The 22,945-nt window shown below is 36.2% G+C and overlaps 1 protein-coding gene across 1 annotated transcript in view; it reads left to right on the forward strand.

The window, feature by feature from the left end:
* Positions 1-22,945, forward strand: part of TRABD2B (TraB domain containing 2B) — a 212,549-nt gene that overhangs the window by 130,954 nt on the left and 58,650 nt on the right. The window contains 1 exon segment of the mRNA XM_029283451.1: positions 15,615-15,761. Within this exon segment, the coding sequence (XP_029139284.1) occupies positions 15,615-15,761 (147 nt within the window).

A 22,945-nucleotide genomic window follows, 5' to 3' on the forward strand; every position in this document is an offset into this window, starting at 1 on the left:
CAAAGGAAACAACACATTTGCAAAAGGCCTATTTTAATTTGTCTATTCCTTGAAATATCTGCAAAGTTTGAGAATAACTCATGAAATATTTTTGCTAATAGATATATATATATATATACTTTTCTCCACCACAGTGTTTGATCCTGTTTTGACTTCCTCTTCTTCACTCCCATGTGTTTTACTTTTACTTGGCAGTAAGCCTGTCTGGATTTACTAAGACAGTTCAAAACCTCATAAATGTGTGCTGTCTATCCCATATGAGAAAGGCATTTACATAGGAAAATAACTCCTATGAAGTTTTGCATGCATACTCAGCAAGAATAACAGCATCAAGTGGACTTCACGTCTTGTTTTTTGGCTTTATTAGCCCATCTCCTTCCTTCCACAAGGAAATGGATTGTCTTTGTACTTCCCCCATAGGAAGCATCAAGAAATATTTTAGCCTTGATCACTGCAGGTGTATAGGAAATCTTTTTCTTATCTAACTGGAGACAAAGAAAAACATATGTGTTCTGTTGAATTTACTATGGAGCAACGATATATAGTGGATTATAACATTCCTCTTGTTTCCCGATGTTTGATCCCATAATATAATAAACCAGTATATATACAGACAATCTTCTATAAAATAAAAGTAGCGATCCTGAAAATAAACAACCAACCAAAGAAGGGATAATTCCAGGGTTAATTACTGAGTGCGAATATATTTGTATGGAATCATCTCAGTCAGATTTTCAGATCATATCTGATCCTGCCACAAGAGATCTATATTTTCAGTTGAAGACAGTACAGAACAACAAACACTATAAATTGTATTTTTTCCTCTTTTCTTTAATTTAATCAGGAATGTATTGAAGAGAAGATTGTTAATTTGTGTTGTGAATATTTGCCACCATTGTAAGTGGTTATCTTTTTCCTTAAAACCTGAAACAGCACAATTGTTAAATAATTTGACAATTATTTAAATCATAATTTATCTATACTAATGGGCCCTTCTGGTTCTGTTCCATAGCAGTAACCACCGGCTGTTATATTGGAATACATGCAATGATCTATTTGGTGATAAATGCTAATGAGTGGATAGAGGATAAATTAAGAGCAGCATTATGACAGTTAATTTATAGTATTAACTACACATGTTACTGGATGTCAGTTGCATTTAGATGACATTTCTCCACCGCCCCATTCCCCCCACCCCGTTACATTTGTGACAAAGGATCACAACTATGCTAGGTTACAACATTTGCTGTAAGCAGTTCCCACAACCAGCTTTTGGAGATCTGGAAATCCCGTCAGTCTCTCTGAAGCATTTATTATACAAGGTGACAAAGCACACAACTGAGATGAAAAGGGACCTAATAGTTGGTATAGCTCCTCTTGTTCCCAGGCATCCTGCCAAAGAGGGCTACTTGGTGATGGATATTTCAACAGCAGGCTTAGCTGATTAATTGGCTTGTCTTGTCAGGCTTTTAGGTGAAATCTACCCTGCTTAGATGAGTCAACCGGGTATTGATAAAAATGGATGATAAATCATCTAAAATAAAATGTGTAAAAAGGTATATAGAGCTGTATTTCAGAATTCCTATTCATTGTCATTCTCATTTGAATGCAAAATCTTTTTTTAACTCCTCTTTTGTTCAAGGGGTACTTTTACAGATTACATGAGGCAACTGATGCTCTTACAACCTCAAGAACAGTGGGTTAGTTCTATTCAGACATGTGTCAAAAATGATAAACATATGATTTGACCTGAAATTATGCCTCATATTCTGATGCAATGGTTGGTAAAGAAAGTGCAATTAAGCCATGTCCATAGACATTGAATTTAATTTTAATTTAACTATTAGGAAAGCTTTCTTTTCCCCTGTAGATGAACACAAATACACCTACAATGCAATCTGACTTAGTTAAAAGCTGAGCTTCTGGTCATGTACTGTAGTAGTTTCTTACTTATTTCTCAAGTAGGTTCAGTATACTTGCTTGTGAAATCTCTTCACCAATGAAAGAGGTTTTAAATCAATAGCTGCAACATTTATTCTAAGCAAAAATATACAATGAATACTCAATCTTCTTTGACATTTTCAGGAATAATTGCAAATTGCAGAAAGTCAAACTTTGTAATACATATGCTTTCATTATCGTAGAAACAATCCATCTTTCTTACAGTGGGATTTACATAACACATTAAGTAGCCACACAAATTCAGTCTAAAATAAAAATCCATATTCTTCTATATTCTTACCATTATCATTATCATTTCACCTCCCCCCGATCTCCACACACCTATCATTTTTTTATTAATCATATTGATGTATTTTCTTTGTTTTCTTTTTTCTTGTTTTCTTGTTCTATTTTACTTTCACTTTGTTTAAACTTCCTTTTTATTTCTTCATTTTTATGGTTCGAGTTTATTATTATTATTATTATTATTATTATTATTATTATTATTATTATTATTATTATTACTATTGCTGGAGACAGCAGAATAGACGAGAAAGAACTGGAGAAGATAACAAAATACAAAGACTTACAAATAGAAATAGAAAGACTGTGGCAAAAGCAAGCAAGGGTAATACCAATAGTAATAGGCGCCTTGGGTGCAATCCTAAAACAACTGGAGCACCACTTGAACACCACTGGCATTGACAAATTCGCCATTAGTCAATTGCAAAAGGCAGCCTTACTAGGAACTGCTTCCATCCTGCGACGATATCTGTAATACCATCAAACATCCACGTCTGCCTATCCCAGGTCCTTGGTAAGGACTCGATAGGTAGACAAAATGCCAAATCCAGTCTGAACATCTGGCTGACTGTGCAATGATGATAATAGTAGTAATAATAATAATAATAATAATAATAATAATAATAATAATAATAATAATAATAATAATAATAATAATAGCTTCAGAACATTAATACAGATCTATTCAATTCAATTTATAGTTTGCTAGAATTACAATTAATTTATATTGTTGGTCATACATATAATTATTCTCTTCTTGAAGGGGATGGCAGCTTCAATAAAACCATCATTTCTTTTCAAACGTTTTGCTACTGACCTACATTTTGATTTTTCTAAGTATATTAAATTGCTTTTGATTGACTCTGTCAAATTTCAGTCTTGATTTCCCAAACACTGTGAACTAATTAAACTTTTAGGAATGCTTTCTTTTCTCTGGTAGATGGACACAAATGCACACACGATGCAATTTGACTTAATTAAAAGCTGAGCCTGTGGTTATGTTAGTAGTTTCTCAAGTAGGTTTGGTATACTTGCTTGTGAAGTTTCTTCTCTTATGAAAAAAGCTTAAATCAGTAGCATAAATAACTCCATGTGGAGTTAGTGAATCTGGATTGTTTTAAGCCATTATGTAAACAGAAGTTTACTATGGTCTTTGTAAACTGTGCAGCAAAGCCTCCCTTGCCTGAAATTCCTAGTTATCAGTTTCCCTTAAAATGCCCTAGCCAGAATCTTCTTTATAAATAGCAGTTGTGTTTATCCAAGCATTTGATTATCTAAATCAAAGTCCCCACTGAGTCTCCTCCAGGCCATTTTGAAAAATAGCAACGTTACCTCAGTGTCTATAGTCTTTTACTCTCCTCCAGCGAAGACTTAGATGATGGCGATTTATTGGCACGGGTAAAATTTATTTATTTATATCCCGCCTTTATTATTTTTACAAATAACTCAAGGTGGCAAATATATTCAACACATTTTTTTTCTTGCTGTTTTCCCCACAACAACTCTGTGAGGTGAGTTGGGCTGAGAGAGACTGACTGGCCTAAGGTCAGCCAGCTGATTTTCATGGGTAAGGCAGTACTTGAACTCAGGGTCTCCTGCTTTCAAGCCTGGCACCTTAACAATTAGACCAAACTCGGTCTCAGAATTTATGTATGCTTGTACACTGAAGAAATATACACACTGATTTTTCTGTAGATGTAATTTACCAGATTCTAAAGTACATTGTTACTCCAAAAACGTATCAGTGTTATATTGGGCCATTTTAATATGAATAGCAATAGCATTTAGACTTATATACCACTCCACAGTGCTTTACAGGTCTCTGAGTGGTTTACAGAGTCAGCATATTGCCCCCAGCAATCTGGTCTTCATTTTACTGACCTCAGAAGGATGGAAGACTTGAATCGGTCAGGATCGAACTCCTGGCAGTGGGCAGAGTTATAGCTTTGCTATATTATTGCATAAAATAAAGGACAAAGATAAATAGGATAACTTTGGCTGGATCAAGTTCTTTTATGGAAGGAGTTAATTTGCGAAAAAGCACAACATTGTACTATTATGCAAATACTTCTATAGTAATGCACATACCATAAGAAATCACTTTTGTGTTAAACAAAATTACAGGTTTTGAATTTATCTAACAATCTTTTGGCTTCCTATCCTGACTAAAGGGAAAGATATTCTTTGATTGTTGTATAATGTAACAGCAAATTAAAAATAAGTACTGCAAATGCAAGTAGAACAAATTCAGAACTGAATATAAAGCATGATTGCAATATCATGCATATTTTCTGTTCAAGTTTATCTGCAGCATATACACTTCAAAGGTCAAGATACTTAAGAGGGTTTGATTAATTGTTTTGCTTTAAAAGATCCAAGAAAAAAAATTGGATGTGATCCATTGAACTCTTCAACCGGATACTTATTAAACTACAGAGATTGTTCAGCTGGATATAGTTTTTCCCCATATATCAAGGATGTGATAGTAAACATATTCTGATGTTTTTGTATACTATCCTGATGAAATATAAAATAGCATTATTGGAATACTTGTTCCCCTTCACATGTTTTTCAAGATAATTTTGTGTGCTCTGTGTAATATAAAAGTTAATCCAAAATTTATTGGATGATTACACACAAGTTTTGATTTTTAAGTGTCAGATTCCAATTTTTACTGTGAGGCTAACAATCTTTTGGGATGCTATTATTGTGAGAACGTGGAGCAATTAGGATCAAAGATATACTAAATATAAATCTGTGGCCAACAGATTCATATTCATCAGAATGTCTGCAGTAGAACCGTGTGTAGCTTCAAACAACCTAGTGTATCTTGGGTTGCAAAAATCCAGATAACCTCTAGACAGCAATGAGAGTTGGAGTTCTCATCATTTCAAGGTCATGGAGATACAATAGTTAGTTAAATTCCACAGAGTTAGGTTCAACTTCTGATGATTATATGGAAATACAATATGCTTTTAAAACCCTGATCTGTCTTTCATACTAATTCCTAGCTCAAGACACTGTAAAAATTAATTGGAGTGACTTCCTAGTAAACGTATGTTATAAGACAATGCTATTGAAACATTGACCTCAGTGCCGTAATTATTATATCCTATTTGCCTTTAGAGTTAATTGAGACAGGAACTAGTTTAGGCAAACACAGCACAGAATAAACCATTAAAAAGCATGCTTGTCAGAAAGCTATTTTGACTGTTGCGTACAAATTAGTAATTGTTTTGTGGGAAATTTTTTTAACCTCAAAATGTCCACCGCCTCCTCCCCCTCAAGCCTCTTAGAAATTTTATACCAAGTTTACTAGTAGAAACAAGAAACACTGATTTTGGAGTCTTATTATCATAGGGGAATAGTTGAGTTGCTTTTATATTTTTTCTGCATACCTTTTCCTATTAAGCAAGGAGTGTACAGAAATGAGGAGAGTCTGTGCCTTTTGTGTCTCAGAAGCTTCCTTATTGATGCTTCTCATTCGGGTCTTGTTTGGGGGAATCTCACACCTTCAAGGTCTGAACCTGCAGTAGCAAAGATGTGTCTGCAGGTACTCCTTGACTTACAACAGTTCATTTAGTGACCTTCAAAGTCACAACAGCGCTGAAAAAAAGTGGTTTATGACCAGCTTGTTGTGGTATTCCCATGGTCATGTGATCAAAATTCAGACACTTGGCAACTGACTCATATTTATGACAGTTGCAGTGTCCCGGGATCACATGATCTTCTCTTGCAATCCTCTGACAAGCAGTAAATGAGGAAGCCAGATTCACTTAACAACAGTTGGACTAATTTAACAACTACAGTGATTCACTTAACAACTGTGGCAAGAAAGGTCATAAAATGGGGCAAACTCACTTAACAAATGTTTCACTTAGCAATAAAAATTTTTTGTTCAATTGACGTCATAAGTCAAGGACTACCTGTACTTTATAGCAGAGACTGTCTTCACACATTTGCTCAGCAAGATTTCAGATTTCTCTATGCTGCTGTGAAATCTTGTTTGTAATACATAATTATTGATAGATACATTAAACGGGATGGTGCATCTATTGATCTAAAAATAATTGTGGGGAACCTGAACAAATTTTAATCTCTTCTTCTCATTCCACAGTTCTAAAAAAATTTAGCATGTCCTGCTGTTTCTCCAAAAGGAAAGTTGCCACTGATATTTATATAAAATCCTAATATACTTAGTAGACAATAAAACAAGTAATTGGCTTTACATATTCTCAGCCAAAGAAAACTTGTTTACTATACAAAAAAAACATGCATAACACTCTTAACTAAAACCAGATCAGCCTCATTATAGCCTAGACCAGGGGTGTCAAACTGCGTCATGAGGAAACCACGCCTACCCCATTGCCGGTAATGGGGAAAAAGCTCCGATACGTTGCGAAACATCATGTGACGTCGCGAGTTTGACATGTCTGGCCTAGACCAATGATTGGGCTCACAAATTGTAGTAAGCCTTGGCTTGCTTTGCCAAATAAACCACAATTGATTGGATTCACCTCTAAGTGATAAAACATGGTTTAAAAGGGGCAGAACTGTAGTTAAATTTGCTTAACATTCTAAACCAAATCACTTTATGGTTTAGCGTAAAACCCTCTGTGGATTGTATTAACCAGGTCAGATTTATAAACTATGCTAAGCTTTGGATTTCTTAAGCATAGTTTACTGAATAAACTATAGTTTATTCAAATTTAACTACAGTTAAAGGTTATATAGTTATTTAACTATGGTTTATTTAAATAACGTGAACATCCATAAATGATAGTGTGCAAATGATAACAATTGAATTTACATAATCTAAGTCAATTCCCAGAGATCAAATTATGGTTTAGATTATCACTAAGATGAGCTGCTCAATAAATTTGCATTGACTCTTCTTATAAATCCATTATAATATCTAAAGTAATAGCAAATATAAGTGATAAAATCTCTTCAGAGACAAATAGATAACATAGTTCAGACCAGGTGGTTTGCCTTGCCTACGAAATCCATGTGTTATTTAATAAGTATTTAAATTTTATTCACTATAAATCCAAGCTATTTAGCATATATATATGTATAGCATATATGTATGTATGTTTGTATGTACGTACGTATGGAAACCATATTTGGAGGACATCTGGATATTGGCAGCCCAGATTTGGTAGCCCTGCATAAAGATTTTTTTTGAAGATTGTGGCATTTAAATAAGACTAAATCTGTACATCTACTTTCAGCCGAGGTGCTCTTTACATCATCTCTCCGAATTACCCTTCCCAACAGTCTGAATTATGTTGTTTACTAGATTACTCTGGTTTACACACACCACTTCTGATTCATGGTATGCCATTCTGAAGGAGCTAGGATGAGCTCAAATGAGCAACACATGTGTGCTGCTGGAGTTCTATCTTATTCAGACCCTCACAAGTACTCTTTGGGCTATAGCTGCAATTGCAATCCAAATTGCCATCGCTAGTGTGATGTCACATGACCACATCACCTAGCAATGTCAATGCAGGCAATACTGGTTGTTGTCATAATTCTAGAAGTGTGGGCTTGTGAGGCGGGAAGCAGAAGAAATCTCAAATCAAAAGTGGGGGAGTGCCACAAAGGTGTAGGACAGGCCCTGGATGGTGCAGCATAGGATATGCATGACTTGGGGGAGGATGTGTTGTGGTGTAATGCAAGTTCAGGAAGGTCAGGGAAAGAGGACATGGAGTAAATATGAGCGAAAGGGTGGGGGTGCATGCAAGTGAAGAAAGGCCAGATATGAGGGAGACTTACCTGAATGACTTGTGACCTTCCTCACTGGCTTCCCTGTGGATTAAAAGTCAAGGTCAAGATTGCAAATGATGATCATCAGACCACAGGACTCTACAACTAGGTGTAAGTGCAAGCTAGTTGCCAAGCACTTTAATTTGGTTCACGTGACTATGGGGGTGCTGCAACAGCCAGAACTTTAGGACCAACCATACATCCCTTTGTTTAACACCATCATAACTTTGAATGGTTGCTGAACAAATGGTCATAACCCGAGGACTACCTGTACTTCAAAATTCTCTACAGGCATTTCCTGAGTATTAGGTTATTCATCTTGTGAGAAGGGAAAAGTTATCTCCTGTTAATAAGTATTTTTCTACTCCTTGCACATTTTGCATTCTTTCAAACAAGCCTCTCCATCACCACTGGTGGTGGAACATGAAAACCCAACTGGAACTAACAAGAATGTGCACAAGGTTTAGTATCACTTTTCAGCCTGCTTCAGAGGGCATACCCAGTAACCAGCCAAAAATTTGTGGCTGCATTTTGTTGGCACTAACATTTAATTCCAAGGCTTATAACCAATAGCACCAAAGGATATACAGCGGTTAAAGTGAGTTCTTTGGTCAAATTCAAACCATTTTATTATTAAACTCGTTAATTAGCAATTTGAAAGGAAAAATCTAGGTCTTAAGGTCTCCCCGGGTCACTGCCAAACCACAGCCTATTAACTACTCCTGCCTTTCAACAGTAATAACAATGAGGTTTTGAGTACATATGGAACCAACTATGTGTAAGGCTTTCATGAGCAATTTTAACAGAGGGCATGATTTTGCAAACAACAATTCTAGAAGATAATTTCATGGTTTTTTACTTCCTTCATTGTCCCTTCAAAGCAACTAAACCCTTTTGTCATTATAGGATGTAGGTTTCAGACAGGCTTTTTCGCTGACACCGGTGGAAGCTTTTAAGGAGCTTCCCCTGGGCCAGTTGTTTGTGGGTTTGTTTCCTTGACACTGACCTTGTGAAGGTGGCTTTCAAAGTGCATCAACCTCCTGTCAGAACATGAAGTGAGTAAGGGATGGAAAAGCAAAACTAACCGTGTTCAGGAAGTTTATGGAATTATAGGATTTAGCGAACATCAAACAGCTTGAACATTTGGTGTCATTTGAAGGATATATAGGAATTTGACTGATTTATATCATATTAGTCCATGTGCAATGAATGTAAAAATAGTCCTTGACTTATGACCAAAATTCGGACTGGAACTTGCATCATTAAGCAAGTTAAGTGAGGCACATGCAATCTTATGAATTTTTTGCTGTGGATGTTAAGTGAATCACATGGTTATTAAGTGATCTGACTTCCTCCATTGACTTTTTGTTGGAAGCTGGCTACAAGAGCAGAAATGACAATCAAATGACCCGGGGACACTTCAACCGTCATAAATGCATGTCAGTTGCCAAGCACCCAAATTTTGATCATGTGACCATGGAGATGCTGTAATAATAATAGACGCTATAAAAATAACAGAATAACAAAGTTGGAAGGGACTTGGAGGTCTTCTAGTCCAACCCCCTGCTCAGGCAGGAAACCCTATACCATTTCAGACAAATTTTTTCCAATCTCTTCTTAAAAAATTCCAGTGTTGGAGGTGATGATCATTTGTGTAAGGACCAATTGTAAAGTCACTTTTTTCAGTGCTATTATAACTTCAAAGAGTCAGTAAATATTGGTTATAAGTCATGGTTTACCTGTGCAACTTTTTCTGAGCATGGCTATCCTTGGCTTTTGATTAGCACACCAGGGACATATTCTCAAAAGGAGTAAATGGAGCAAGAAAAAAAAGTGGAGCGAGGAAAAAAAAAACAAAATTTCCATTTACATAACTTTTAACTGTAAATCCCCAGTCAGCTATTAAATAGTTTTACCCTCCTGTCTGATTAAAACTTGAAGTTGTGCAAAGCATTTGCAAGAGATATTTCACAAAGCATATAAACATTTTAAAACACTTTTTCCACTAGCAATGGTCTGATTCTACAGATGAGTAAAATTGAATCTTCCTGGATCATGCCCCAAGCATTTTTTTTAATGAAGGTATCATGATGCCAAATGATGAAACCACATTGTGATACTTTTCCATTTGTAGTTTTGCCATTTGCAGTTTCATGGAGATGTTATAAGTGTGTAACAGGTGGAGTTTCCATAGCAATATCTCAACATATTTCATCACTTGTCCTCCATTGTCTCCACCCCTTCTGGACATCTGTGGATGAAATATACATATGCTGGGAAATATTTTAGACTCAGTATTTAGTATTTATTTATTTGGTCAATGACCAGCAAATTTAAAAGAATAATAACAAAATCTTATTAAAATATTACTAAAAATTATTGATTTATCTTACAATGTAAAAATTGAGAGCCAATTTGTTCCACTGATTAAGGCACCAGGCTAGAAACCAGGAATCGGTGAGTTCTAATCCCACCTTAGGTATGAAAGCCAGCTGTGTGACTTTGGGCCAGTCATTCTCTCTCAGCCCAATCTCCATCTCACAAGGTTGCTGTTGTGAGGAAAACAGAAAAAAAGAGAAAAAAGGTAACAGATATGTTCACCACCTTCAATTATTTATGAGATAATAAAGGTAACATAAAAAAAAACCTCTTTAAAAATGGCAAACTAGTAGTTGATGATTTAAAAAGTAGAGCAGGGGTCTTCAAACTGGGTCCTTTTATGACTTGTGGACTTCAACTCTCAGAATTCCTCAGCCAGGCATGCTGGCTGAGGAATTCTGAGAGTTGAAGTCCACAAGTCATAAAAGGGCCCAGTTTGAAAACCCCTGCATTAGAGAGATATATAAAGGGGTATTGAGAGACTGACTCAAGAATAGATAATGGAAAAAAACAGGAATAAAGGAACTGAAGAATGTCTGAATGCTTATTCCTCTGCCTACTCCAAATAGGCAACCTGAGACAACCTTGGCTTGCTACAGAACAGACTCTGTCTTTACCGATATTGAACCATGCATGAATAATTGCCTTTGAGGCATCTTTTCTTGCCAAGTAGATGGCTTTCAGAAGCCAACTGTAGCTGACTTCATTTCCCCAGGATACATTTAGTACTGAAATCTAAACTGGCTAGATGCCCTAATTTTCTCTAAGAAATTTTGCAAATTTTAGGGAAGTGTGAGATCTCTGAATGAAAATAGGGTAATTTGAAAGGCTTTGGTCAGAACTAATTTAAAACTGATTTATGTATGCTTTTATAAATATGGGAAAGTCTGTGGTCTGGTGAATATGGATTATTTCCTCCTAAAAAGTACAGTCTCTTGGGAAAACATACCTGCATAACCTATCTGTAATATATTTAAAAGAGCTTTGATTACAGCAATATTTTCTGTTCCAAATGGAAATGGGGGAAAAAATAAGAGAGGGACAATGTTACAACAGATGCCAGAAATAATATGAACAATAGAGCTCCTATCCTGTTATTTTCCAAACATTAATAATCATTCAAAAGAATCTAAACATTTACAAAAACCAATTAATCTTCAACAGCAAAATTAATATATGAAATTCACACAGCTAATTTGATTTCACATCATATCAACCAACACTGCATTTTGTGCTCAACCTTAAATGATTCTAGTATTCCTTTCTATTTTGCACATTTTAAAAATATTTTTAAGTAAAATATGTTTATTCCTTATATAATCCTTTGTGTTTTTGTCACCTTTACTGCCATAATAAAACCTTGGCGTTAGAAAGGCTACTAGGATCATTGAATCCATCCTTCTGCTCAGTGCGGGAATTCTGAAATAGCTAAAGAAAGCTTCCTCTTTTGGCCATTAATGCATGAAAAGCAATGCTAGTGATCTTTTAGAAGAATGCAGATTATCTTGAGTAAATATTGGCTAAGATGTTGGATTATAACTGGGATCGTGGAGAACTAGGTAAGTCCTCCCTAAACCATGAAAGGTCACTAAATCAAAGAGTTATTGTTGTGGTATAACAATAGTGAAGGAAATGTTGTGTACCATTAGAGCAGGGGTGTCAAACTGCCAGCTCGTGGGCCAGTTGCATCATATGGAGGCCATGCCCACCCAGTTCCAGCAATGCAAAGAAAGTCACGATACATTGCGACACGTCACATGACGTGGGGAGTTTGACACCCATGCTCTAAAGCAAATAAATTGAAACAAATAAATCATTAGTCGTTGGTTGTAAATAAACAGATTTTTTTTACAAATTAGACACAAAGAATTGCTGGATTAAACATTGCTGATTCATACATATGTTAAAGAGAGGAAAAGAGAGAAAGGATCAGTAACAGAACCAACAGCAGATTTTCTAAAGGTATCTCATATTAAGAAAATCTTGGCTAGTTTTACAAAGTTAAGATGCCTCAAATATTCTCAAAGAGAAATGACTAGCTGTTTAAAAAGCTATTTACTCCATTTATGAAACCAATGCAATGACAATTTGATTTGATTTGGAATTGAAGGCTTTGTTGTGTAATAAAACCATGCTTTCCTTAGAAAAGACAACATTACAAATAGCTTTAGATTTAGCTCTTTAGAGCTTCACATTGTCAAAATCAACAAAAGAACTGACTGAGAATAGCTTAGGAAAGTATAGAAAAAGTGAACATTTTTGTGATAACCAAATATTGTTTATTATGCACAGGAATTGAGTTTTTTCAGTAGTTCGAAAATGTCCTTTTCCCAAATTATCATATTTTTATATACCTCTTACTAACAATGTCCACTAGCAGAATAAGCAAGGGTCAAAAGCAGAACAAACCCCATTCTTTTTCTCTGAGCATTGCACATAAATCTTTTGAACACTGTTGCCTTATTTTTGTTATTTTTGTTACATGCTTTAGAAATCTAATAACTTATCTAAAAATAGCCCAGGTTAAAAATTGGAAAACTACCCTGTGACACATGGAATGTGAAGAATGTCATTCTGTAATAAAGATATAATGAATATTCTCCAAAAAATATAAAGTAGCAAAAATAATCCAAAATATATTTAAAGGTAGATCATGAAAATGCTCAGGTTGTTTGACATTCCTAAAAATATATTGATGGAAAGTTTTGGGGATCTTTCGGTTACAGTTCCTCTGAAAATTGCCCTTCTCAGAAGTCCAAATCTAAGTCTACGCTACAAATTTTTTCCATGACCTGTGAAATATGAGATTAGCATCTTTTTAATCTAAACCTGCTGCAAAAAGAATAGGTTTAAAAGATTTACCTTTTGAGGCTTGCAGGCTGGAGAGGAAATAGCTCATCTGAGGATTTCCTGGGGATTCTGTATTCTGGACTTATAAAAACCTCAAGCAAAAATGATTGTTCGGGAGATGTTACAGTGTCTAAATGTTAAACTTTTTTCCAGACATGTTATCTATTATTTCAGTTGTACAATTTAACATTTTTATCACCCAAGGTAACCTGGATTTTATTCAGACAGCTGTTGGTGCACTGTTGCTGTGGGACAAACATGTGAAAAACAGATTCAGGATATGCCCCTAATGTAGTGAAGTTCTCATAATTATCCACCATTATGCATATGATCAATTTTGGCATTTTTGAAATTCAGAAAGTGCCCGAAACTCTACCTACATGAACAATCATATTTTTATTTAATATTGCTTAAAAAGACCTGAGGATGTTATCAGAGATAAATAAATTTAGCCCAGATCTAAAAAATAATAATATACTATAAGATACTCCTCAGCCTATGACCACAATTGAGCCCAAAATTTCTGTTGCTAAGCGAGACATTTGTTAAGTGAGTTTTGCCCCATTTTATGACAGTTGTTAAGTGAATCACTGCAGTTGTTAAGTTAACAACACAGTGGTTAAGTGAATCTGGCTTCTCCATTGACTTTGCTTGTCAGAAGTTCACAAAAGGTTCACAAAAGGTGACTACATGACCCCAGGACACTGCAACCGTCATAAATATGAGTCAGTTGCCAGGACTCTGAATTTTGATCACGTGACCACAGAGATGCTGCAAAGGTCATAAGTGTGAAAAATAGCCATAAGTAACTTTTTCCAGTGCCACTGTAACTTAAAATGAACTGATTAAACAAATTGTTGTAAGTCAAGGACTGCCTGTACATATGTTACTTACTCCCCCCCCCCCAAAAAAAAGAGTTGGTCATTTTAGTCTTTTAAATTCCTTTAGCAATGTGGCTCAAATTAAAATTTCCAATCTGACTTCCTAGGAATTATCTTGTGTTCCACTTCAAGAAAGGAGATTAGCTTCAGGGAAGAGGACCTCAATTAACAATGCCACTCCCAAACATGATCCATATGATAGGGCTGCCAGCAACTGAGCTGAAGATAAGATATGGTAGTAAGCTGTCTTAAAAAGGCTGCCATTATTTCAACAGCATCATTTTCCCAATTATATGGTTTAATGAGGAACAAACATAGATATAAGCGTGCTGATCTTATATTTAATTAGTCTTCAGCCCATCAATATTACAATTTTAAGTAACTAGTAAAGGACATGTGTTTGTACATATAATTTACTTACTTAGTAAAGGACATATGTTTGTACATATAGTTTACTACAGCTGTGTTTCTGTGAGGGATTGTATAATGTGTGCGTGTATGCACATATGCACAAATGCCAAGTTCATGAAAATTTACCATTTGGCTAAAATTAAATCTAGGGATGATTAAATTAATTAAGAGATGTAGATGAAATGCTCTTAATAGGTAACATTGTCATAATTTGATCTATCTATTAAGTAAAGCTTTCTAAACTGTGGATTCTAGGAGCACATACTTGTTTCTGTATTACAGAGGCAGCTCTTAGCATATCAAACCATCTCTCACATATGCCAAATTTTTCACCTCATAAAACTAGCTTAGTTGCTTATTATGGGGAGTGAGAGGATGTGCTTGCTGCATGAGAATAAGAATAAAATTCCCTGTGTAAGCACAAGTTAACTTCTTTGTAATGTCATAAAAAGAAGCCACATCCTAAACAGGATTAAAAGAATTTTTCTACCACACATTAGATGTCATTGACCTACAACTCTATTCCAAAGTATCTGTCATAATTGGCTTTGATAAATACAGCTTCTGAGAGATGTAAGCAGTAGTGAGATTCAAATATGTGAACCGATTCTCTGTGTGAATGCTGCTTCTAGAAGTCCATTCTGGGCCTGGGCAACAAAAAATTAGCTATCGGTTCTGCCAAAGTGGTGTGAACTGGCTGAATCCCACCACTGGATGTAAGGCATCAGTATTTGGAGGTTCATGGGCTTTCCCTCTCCTAGAAAGTGAGACTGAGCCGAGAGTTGAAAACTGTCATTTATTTTATTTTGTAGTAAAACAAATATTCTGAGCTGTAAAGAAGAAATCTTAGAGAAGTGTTCCCCAAATTGGTGGACTCATAATAAGTATATGGAAGTAAAATTGCCATAAGAAAATGCTGGGTTGCATTTATGAAAGCTATAGACCAACATATCTAGAATGTATCAGATAAGGAAAGGCTGTTCTAAAGAATGTATGAAACCCATGTACTGTATATGTTTTATTCTTTACTTTATATTGTCATATAAATGACTTGTATGTATTTCCAATGTGTTTCAGGTGCTGTTTGCTTTGAATCAAACATTATTACAACATGAAAGTCTTCGAGCTGGCAGCTGGCAGGCTCCTTACACAACTGAAGACCTCATCAAGCATTACAACTGTGGTGACCTAAATGCTGTTATATTCAACCATGATTCTTCTCAGGTGCGATGATTTCACAATTGTCTTACCTTTGGGTAAGACAAAAAGGCATAATTGTAGCATCTCACCATTACAACTATTTCACATTTAATTTCTTTGGCCATCAGAGTTCTTTTAGATATGTGGAGACATCAAAACAGGTATCGCCCAATGATATTTTCCTATCCTCCTAATTTCCCAAAACAAGTATTTGAATTATCACTGGAGAGATAAGGAACATTTTATGACATCCACAGTCATCAACTCCTAATTTAATTAAACTAAACTAAACTAAGCGTAGCTTAGTAATACAGAATTTGTTTATACATGGAAGTGTAGCTAAATCCCTGAAATAGGCATAAGGATCAAGAAAAAAATATTTGACTGTGATTCAGAGTACATAGTTTGTTAAAATTATTCCTGGAATTAAAGAAAAGCTACTGAAGATAAAGCATGAGTTTTGTTCATATACATTAATGATAGTCAGAACTCAAAATGGATCTTCTTTAAAACATTTCTTCAGATCTAATTTAATGCTGGTCCTATTCTCAGTTATAGATGATCTTGCTGATTGTGGTGATGTGTCCTGCTTTTCTGTGACATATGAGATGCTATGTATTAATCAATAACTAATTAAACTCAGCTTAGGCTTTTGGTTTCATTGCATTTAATTATAGTTAGTATAGATATGAATCTGTATCTCCTGTTTGCTGGGTTTCATTATCTTCCCCTCACCCTCAAACTAGGAGAATAAGAAAGCATAAAGTATTATCTTCTGAGTCCTTGTTACTTTTCCAGATTTGCCCAAGTCTGAAAATAAAGTTGTTACAAACTCCATGGTCTTTGGGAGGACCTCCCACATGCAATACTCACCTCTGCCATTTTGGGAGATACCATTGTAGAACTGGACAATAACTTAGAGATGTGATTAGTAGTAAATAATCCTCAAAAGGCTTGATGTCCTAAGACATCAATTCTTCTGAAACTGCCCCAGTGACGTCTTCAAAATTTTGGTTGTCCCAAATACACCAGTCTTTCTGGTAAAAAATCTGTGTGGTTGCTAACATTGACTTGATGGCACATGATCAAAATCAAGCATGTTTTGATTTTGGCCTATTCCATAAAGCAAGCAAACAAATGTTTTCTTGAACAGATTTCACTATGGCAGTTGAAGGCTTATTAAAATAGCAGTACAAAAAAATGTGCAAAAGGAATAAACAAAGGAAGCAGTGGGACCAGGTGGTTACTTCAAAAACACTTATTTATTATAGCTTAGGGGGAAAAAGTTTGATGCCCTTATTAGGAGAAGGTCAAAGCATTTCAACCTAGAGCCGTGGTGGCGAACCTATGGCATGAGTGCCACAGGTGGCACAAAGAGCCCTCTCTGTGGGCACGTGCGCAGTCACCCCAGTCCTAGGCCTTCAGCTGGGTTTTATAAAACCTATTTGCTTTAGGCCTCCGCCGCTGTGTGCAAAAAAAAGAGGTTCAATTAATCAATTTCAACTTTTTGCGGGGGGAAAAAAGATCTCGCAAAGTTGGAATTGATTGATTGAATTTTTTAGTCCCACCCAGTCTGCCGTTACCACCACAGCCACACCCACCCAATGGGTCATGCCCATGCAATGGGCCATACCCATCCAATGGGCCACGCCCACCCGGCACCCGACAATACATAAGAAGTGGGTTGTGGGTTGCAGTTTTGGCACTCGGTTTCTAAAAGGTTCGCCATCACTGACCTAGAAGAATCATAAATACCTAGTCTAGGAGCTATGATGATAGGAGGTCTTATATAGTGAAAATAGGTTTCGTAGGAGTTAGTTGCATTGATCTTTGCATTCAGAACAATAGTTTTGGCGTTCCTTGATACTAGATAACTCAAATTATTATAATCATAATGCTAGTTGCTCCTGTAATTCAAACCCCAAACTGGTCTAAAACATTTGAAAGGATCCCATCCACAAAATAATCAAACCAGTTAATACTGCCTTGCCAATCTCGGCTTGCTTTATGCTTCCTCCTCTTTTGCTTGTCTTCTCTGCACCCTGGAAATCCTTATGTTCTTCGCACATCTCTGATTTTCTTTTAAAACACTATAATATTACCCCTATATTAATTTCTGTAGAGTTGCTCTCTATGTTTTGGTCTAATGATGGACTAAAAGTTTTTGAATGGAATGTGTGCATAATAGAAAGTTAACTGCAAGTGCTTGCAAGGCCTTTAAACATAATTTCCTCTCCTTAGGACAAAAGACTTTATAACAATTGAGTTTGTATCTGAAGAGGAAATGAGCATTATGTAAATAAATTAAGAGGCCAGTTCATTTCCTAAACGTGTCACAATTCATTCATAATTTGTGTGTCATATGACTTTGGGTGGAATCTATTGCTTTCTCTTAGACCTTCTATGTCATCATGAACTTAGAAATGCTTCTGTGGTTTTCTAACTTCCACCCTGTGCGAGGGATTCAAGCAGGCACAGCTTATACATCCGTAACTGTCACCAGCAAGAGGTAATACAATGGAATGTGATCCATCCACTTTAAGGACTTCTGTGTCACTGCTTAAATCACTTCAGTTTAAATGACTTGGATTAATTTGGAAGCCTCAGATATATCTGATAATGGGTTTTTTAAAATTAACAGAGAGCTATCCTACAAATAACTAGAGTGGGGGGGGGAAGCTTACATTTCACCAAAAATAGTAATCAACAGTAACTTATCTGTGACAGTAAAATAGAAATCTCACATAACCATTACAAAAAGTGAGGGGAACACATGTTTTTCAGTAAAAATCAATTATACCATCTTGATTTTAATTTCCACTGGGAACTTGAACAGCAAACAAAACAAACAAAAACTTGTATTGTTGGTGTGATTGTGTTACATTTTTCCCTCCATAGTTTTCTCACTTAAATCCTTATTTAATCTCAGTAAGGCTGAACAAGACAAAGTTTATTTAGTTGAAGCATGTCAGAGAAACACAATAGGAAACAGCTCACTTTGTTATACCCGTTTCTGCAACATACTTGGCTAATAAATTTACAGCACATTTTCTGGCAAAGCTGTCAAAGCGATACAAAACTTAACATTCTTTAAAACAAAGACAGAGATGTTGTGATTTCTCCTTCATTGCTCTCTGAGTGCATAGTCTTTGCTTTCAGGGAAGATTTCCCTGTTCAGATTTATGTTTCCATTAACATTTCCTGAGATTTGATTTGTGTAAGCATTTCAATGTCCATGCTAACTTCCATCTACTTTAGCCTTCATCTCACACTCAACTATCTTCTGTATGTGCTTCTACAGTATAGCCTCAGCTTGTGGTGCTATTTCTAAAGTGATTGAAGTTTGTAGCCTTTTAACTCCTCACTGTCTGAAGTCATTATAATGTAGTATAAACAGACATATGTTCCTATTCATTTAATTCTTTTTGTCATGCGTATTAGCTATAGGGGGAGATTTCTCTGAAGTTAAGTTTACAATTTTTGATTGGCTCCTATTATAAATTCACATAATCATGTTAACATATGCATTTTAACAATCATCTGTTTATCATTTGTACACAATCCAGTTTCAAAATCAGCCATACAATATTCAATATCATAAATTCTTTTTGTCTTCTTTCGCTCTTTCTGATGTCTGTAAATAGGAAAACCATTGATAGTTATGTCCCTCTGCCAACAGTTGTTCTCGATTTTATTTTGTATTCTGCTTGACAGAATTCTATTGTCTCATGATATGTTAACCATTTGTGTTTGCCTATTGTTTCTTGTATATAACAACTTTATTGTGCTGAGAAACACAAAGGTATTTCAGGAACAAACTGGATTTACTGTATATCTATTCCATATTCTTAGTATAGCATGTCTAACATGGTGATTTTTAAAATCTACATTAACCTTGATTTTATCATTCCACAAATATCCATGCCACCCAAATCTCAGGTCATGCTCTTCTAACTCTAAAAGTCTTCTGTTTCTCAACAGTGGTGTACTGTAAACTATGATGTGGAAATCAGAAAGTTAAATTTGGGGCAAGAGCATTATTTGGCTCCGAGGGTCTGTTAAAATAGGATTTATGGTTACTGTTGCTACTAAGCTGGTTCAATATAGTAAGAGGTTGTAAGCTTTATTGATTCATAAAAGGCTGAATATCAATTATAAATCATATATATAATATGATTTATGATTGATTTTAGATAAGGAGGTGGTCAAACTCTTGATTTCTCTCAGTGGTAGTTGAGAGATAATGTGACCTTATAAAAACCATGACTAAGTTGTTACACTATTGTAAAAATGTTGCTTATCCAAATGGGTCAAAGTACATATGTTTAATATGTAGTGTGCAGCTTTGGGGAGAGGGGTATTTTCAGATTCAAATTGCTAAAGATGGCATGGTTATGACCTCTGAACAATACACAACTGCATCTTTAATGTATTACAGTTTCTGGATGTGTTTGGTACATGCATTGTAGTAATTAGTATTTGTAGAAAAAGCATGTCTGAATGCAACCAAAACATTTTTTTTTCAGAAATAGGGTTAACTGGTGCATCAATTGAAGCTTGGCAGTGATAAATCTAACTCCAGAGTTAAAATCAGGTCCTCTGGATTTCTAAAAATAGATGTTTTGTGTAGTCCATCCTGCATGGGATAATCCTAGACTTCTGAGTAGTTAGCATGCAAGTTAGCAAACTCCTTTTTTAAGCAAAAGAATTTGTGCAATTCATGGAGGAGGAGGAGCTTCTGCTCCAAGGACATCTAAATGAGAGTAGTACTTCCTTCAACTTTAAAAGTTGAACAAAGAAAGTAAAAATTTTAAGAGGTCATTAAATGCAGTAATCTGCAGCCTCCATGCTACTTGAGAACTAAGGAAGATGTCATGCTTATTTATTGATCAACTGTCTGATTGCAAGATTTACATGCTCCTCCCATCCAAATATTTTGAATGATTCATATTATGGGACACCTCATTTCTGAATGTTGTGATAGAGCATCAAAACCTATCTGCACAAAATCTTGCAGCAGGCTGTGTAAAGTTATACTGACTCTAAATCCCTTTAAGGAAAAAGATCGCTTGTTTCTTTGAATTTCTCAGAGGAGAACATTTGTGTTTATGCTCCTTGGCAATAAATTTCAGTCTTGTTTCTATGTATCCCTTTTGAATATGTTATCAGGACATCCTGCTTTCAGATCTGTCCTTAAAGATTTAGGACCCTTGATAAGTCTTAATTGCACCATTAATTTGCTTCTGGTCTAACACTGGATAAAAAACATAGTTGAATGTCTGGACAGTTTCCAAATCTGTGGAATGTTCTAGTTACAATAAATATGAACCGTATAGCCCAAGACCATTAGATACAGTATTGAATGATGAGCAAAAGTGTCATTTATTTAAGGAATGACATACTTGTGTGCCATGAGCTTTTTTTTAAAAAAAAATGTATGCATAATCCATGTTTAGGGTATTAGGTCAATAAAATTTAAACCTTAAGTTTAAACTTTATATTGCTAGAGAGTCAGTATGAATTTTTATCATTAAAGAGAAACAAAGCAGTTATCCCAAATAAAGTAGTGTGAAACAGTTGGAGCCAGGAAAAGATTTTAGTCCCCTAAGCCAGAGGTTCCCAACCTATGGTCCATGGGCCATGGCCTACTGGCCACAGGACAAGGTGGCCAGTGTGCGCAGATGTGTACATGCATTCAGCTCCACTCGCGCTAATGACCACAGACCCATTTGCGCATGCGCACAGGGCGAACAGAAGCAGTAGCTAGCACCTGCGTGCATATACAAATGGGGCCACTAACATGCATGGGTTGTGCAGCCTGCTTGCAATGCAGGCGGCGTTAGCACAGGCAGTGGCTAGTGCCTGCACACATGCACAAACGAGGCCACCAGCTACTTCCTTTCCCTCCGGACCGCCAGCATGAAAAGGTTGGTGACCTCTGCCCTAAGCTACTGAAATAATAAGACTGCTGAGCTCTAACCTAGGCCTATGTTCATTATGCTAATTTTCTGATGACAGCTTTGAACACTTTACTTTTTGTGTATGGATGTGAATTCTGGTAACTTGAACTCAATGTATCAATACAAAGGCCATTTTGCTTGTAATTGTATAAAGGAAATCTCTTAAGTGCTATAGAAAGTTATGTACATTCTACCAGTACATGTATGTACATTCTCCTAGTCAATCGTATTGCTCCTAATCGCGTTGCGTCTGCCTATGCGCATTTGAATCCTGGCGCTTTTTCTCCTCCTGCCCTCCTTCTCTTCGTCTGTTCCGCTCGTAAGCGGCTATCCAACGTCATTGCCGAATCATCCTCTGGACTTCCTTGTCCTATAGCCTCAGTAAGTTGTTGCGCAATCACATCCGGTGGCATTCCTTCCGTCGTATGCCCTGTTTTGCCCTCACTGGTCTGTTGTTCCTTTCCTGCTGCCCGGGTGGATCGTGTTGGTGTCCCCCTCTCTCCGCTCGCTGTGGTTTTGTGCTATTCTATGGGTGGGTGTCCTGGGTCTTTCCTATACTCCTTCCTCCTATATATAAGTGGTATTTGTTGCATTCGCTGTACGTTTTTGTGCCATTGTTCGTGTTTCCTTAGCGTTTGATAAGCCGGCAGTAGATCTATATGTCGGTTAATCAAATACTCATCTGATAACCAGGCTTCTTTGAGCAAACGGCCACTCTTCATTGGGTCTTGGGCAATAGTCTCTGCTCCCGCAAGGTCAAATAAATGGTTGCTGTCAGCCATGTGCATCCACACCTGCAAGTGATGATCATGTCATCTGGCCACCAACCTGTGTTCATGGACCCTGGTCTTGAGTCGCTTTGCAGTTTCTCCGATGTAGTTGCAATGACAATCATTGCATCTGACCTTATACACCACTGATGATTTTTTGTCCTTTGGCAAAGGTTCCTTAGGGCACATTATTTTAGCACGCAGCGTCTGGCTTGGCTTATGCACCACATTGACATTGTAGGGTGCCAATATCCGTGCTGTTGCTTCAGATACTCCGTTGATGTAAGGGAGCATTGTCCAGGCTGTGGTTGTTGGTCTGCTTTGTGTTTCACGGGGTTCTAGGTGTCTGCTATGTTGCCGGATAAAATCTATCAGGTAGCCGTTGCATTTGTACATATATATGCATTTGTACATATATATGCATTTGTACATATATATATATATATATATATATATATATATATATATATATATATAT

Source organism: Protobothrops mucrosquamatus, unplaced genomic scaffold, assembly GCF_001527695.2.
Source record: "Protobothrops mucrosquamatus isolate PMUCROS unplaced genomic scaffold, P.Mucros_1.0 scaffold95, whole genome shotgun sequence".
In the NCBI taxonomy this organism is placed as follows: Eukaryota; Metazoa; Chordata; class Lepidosauria; order Squamata; family Viperidae; genus Protobothrops; species Protobothrops mucrosquamatus.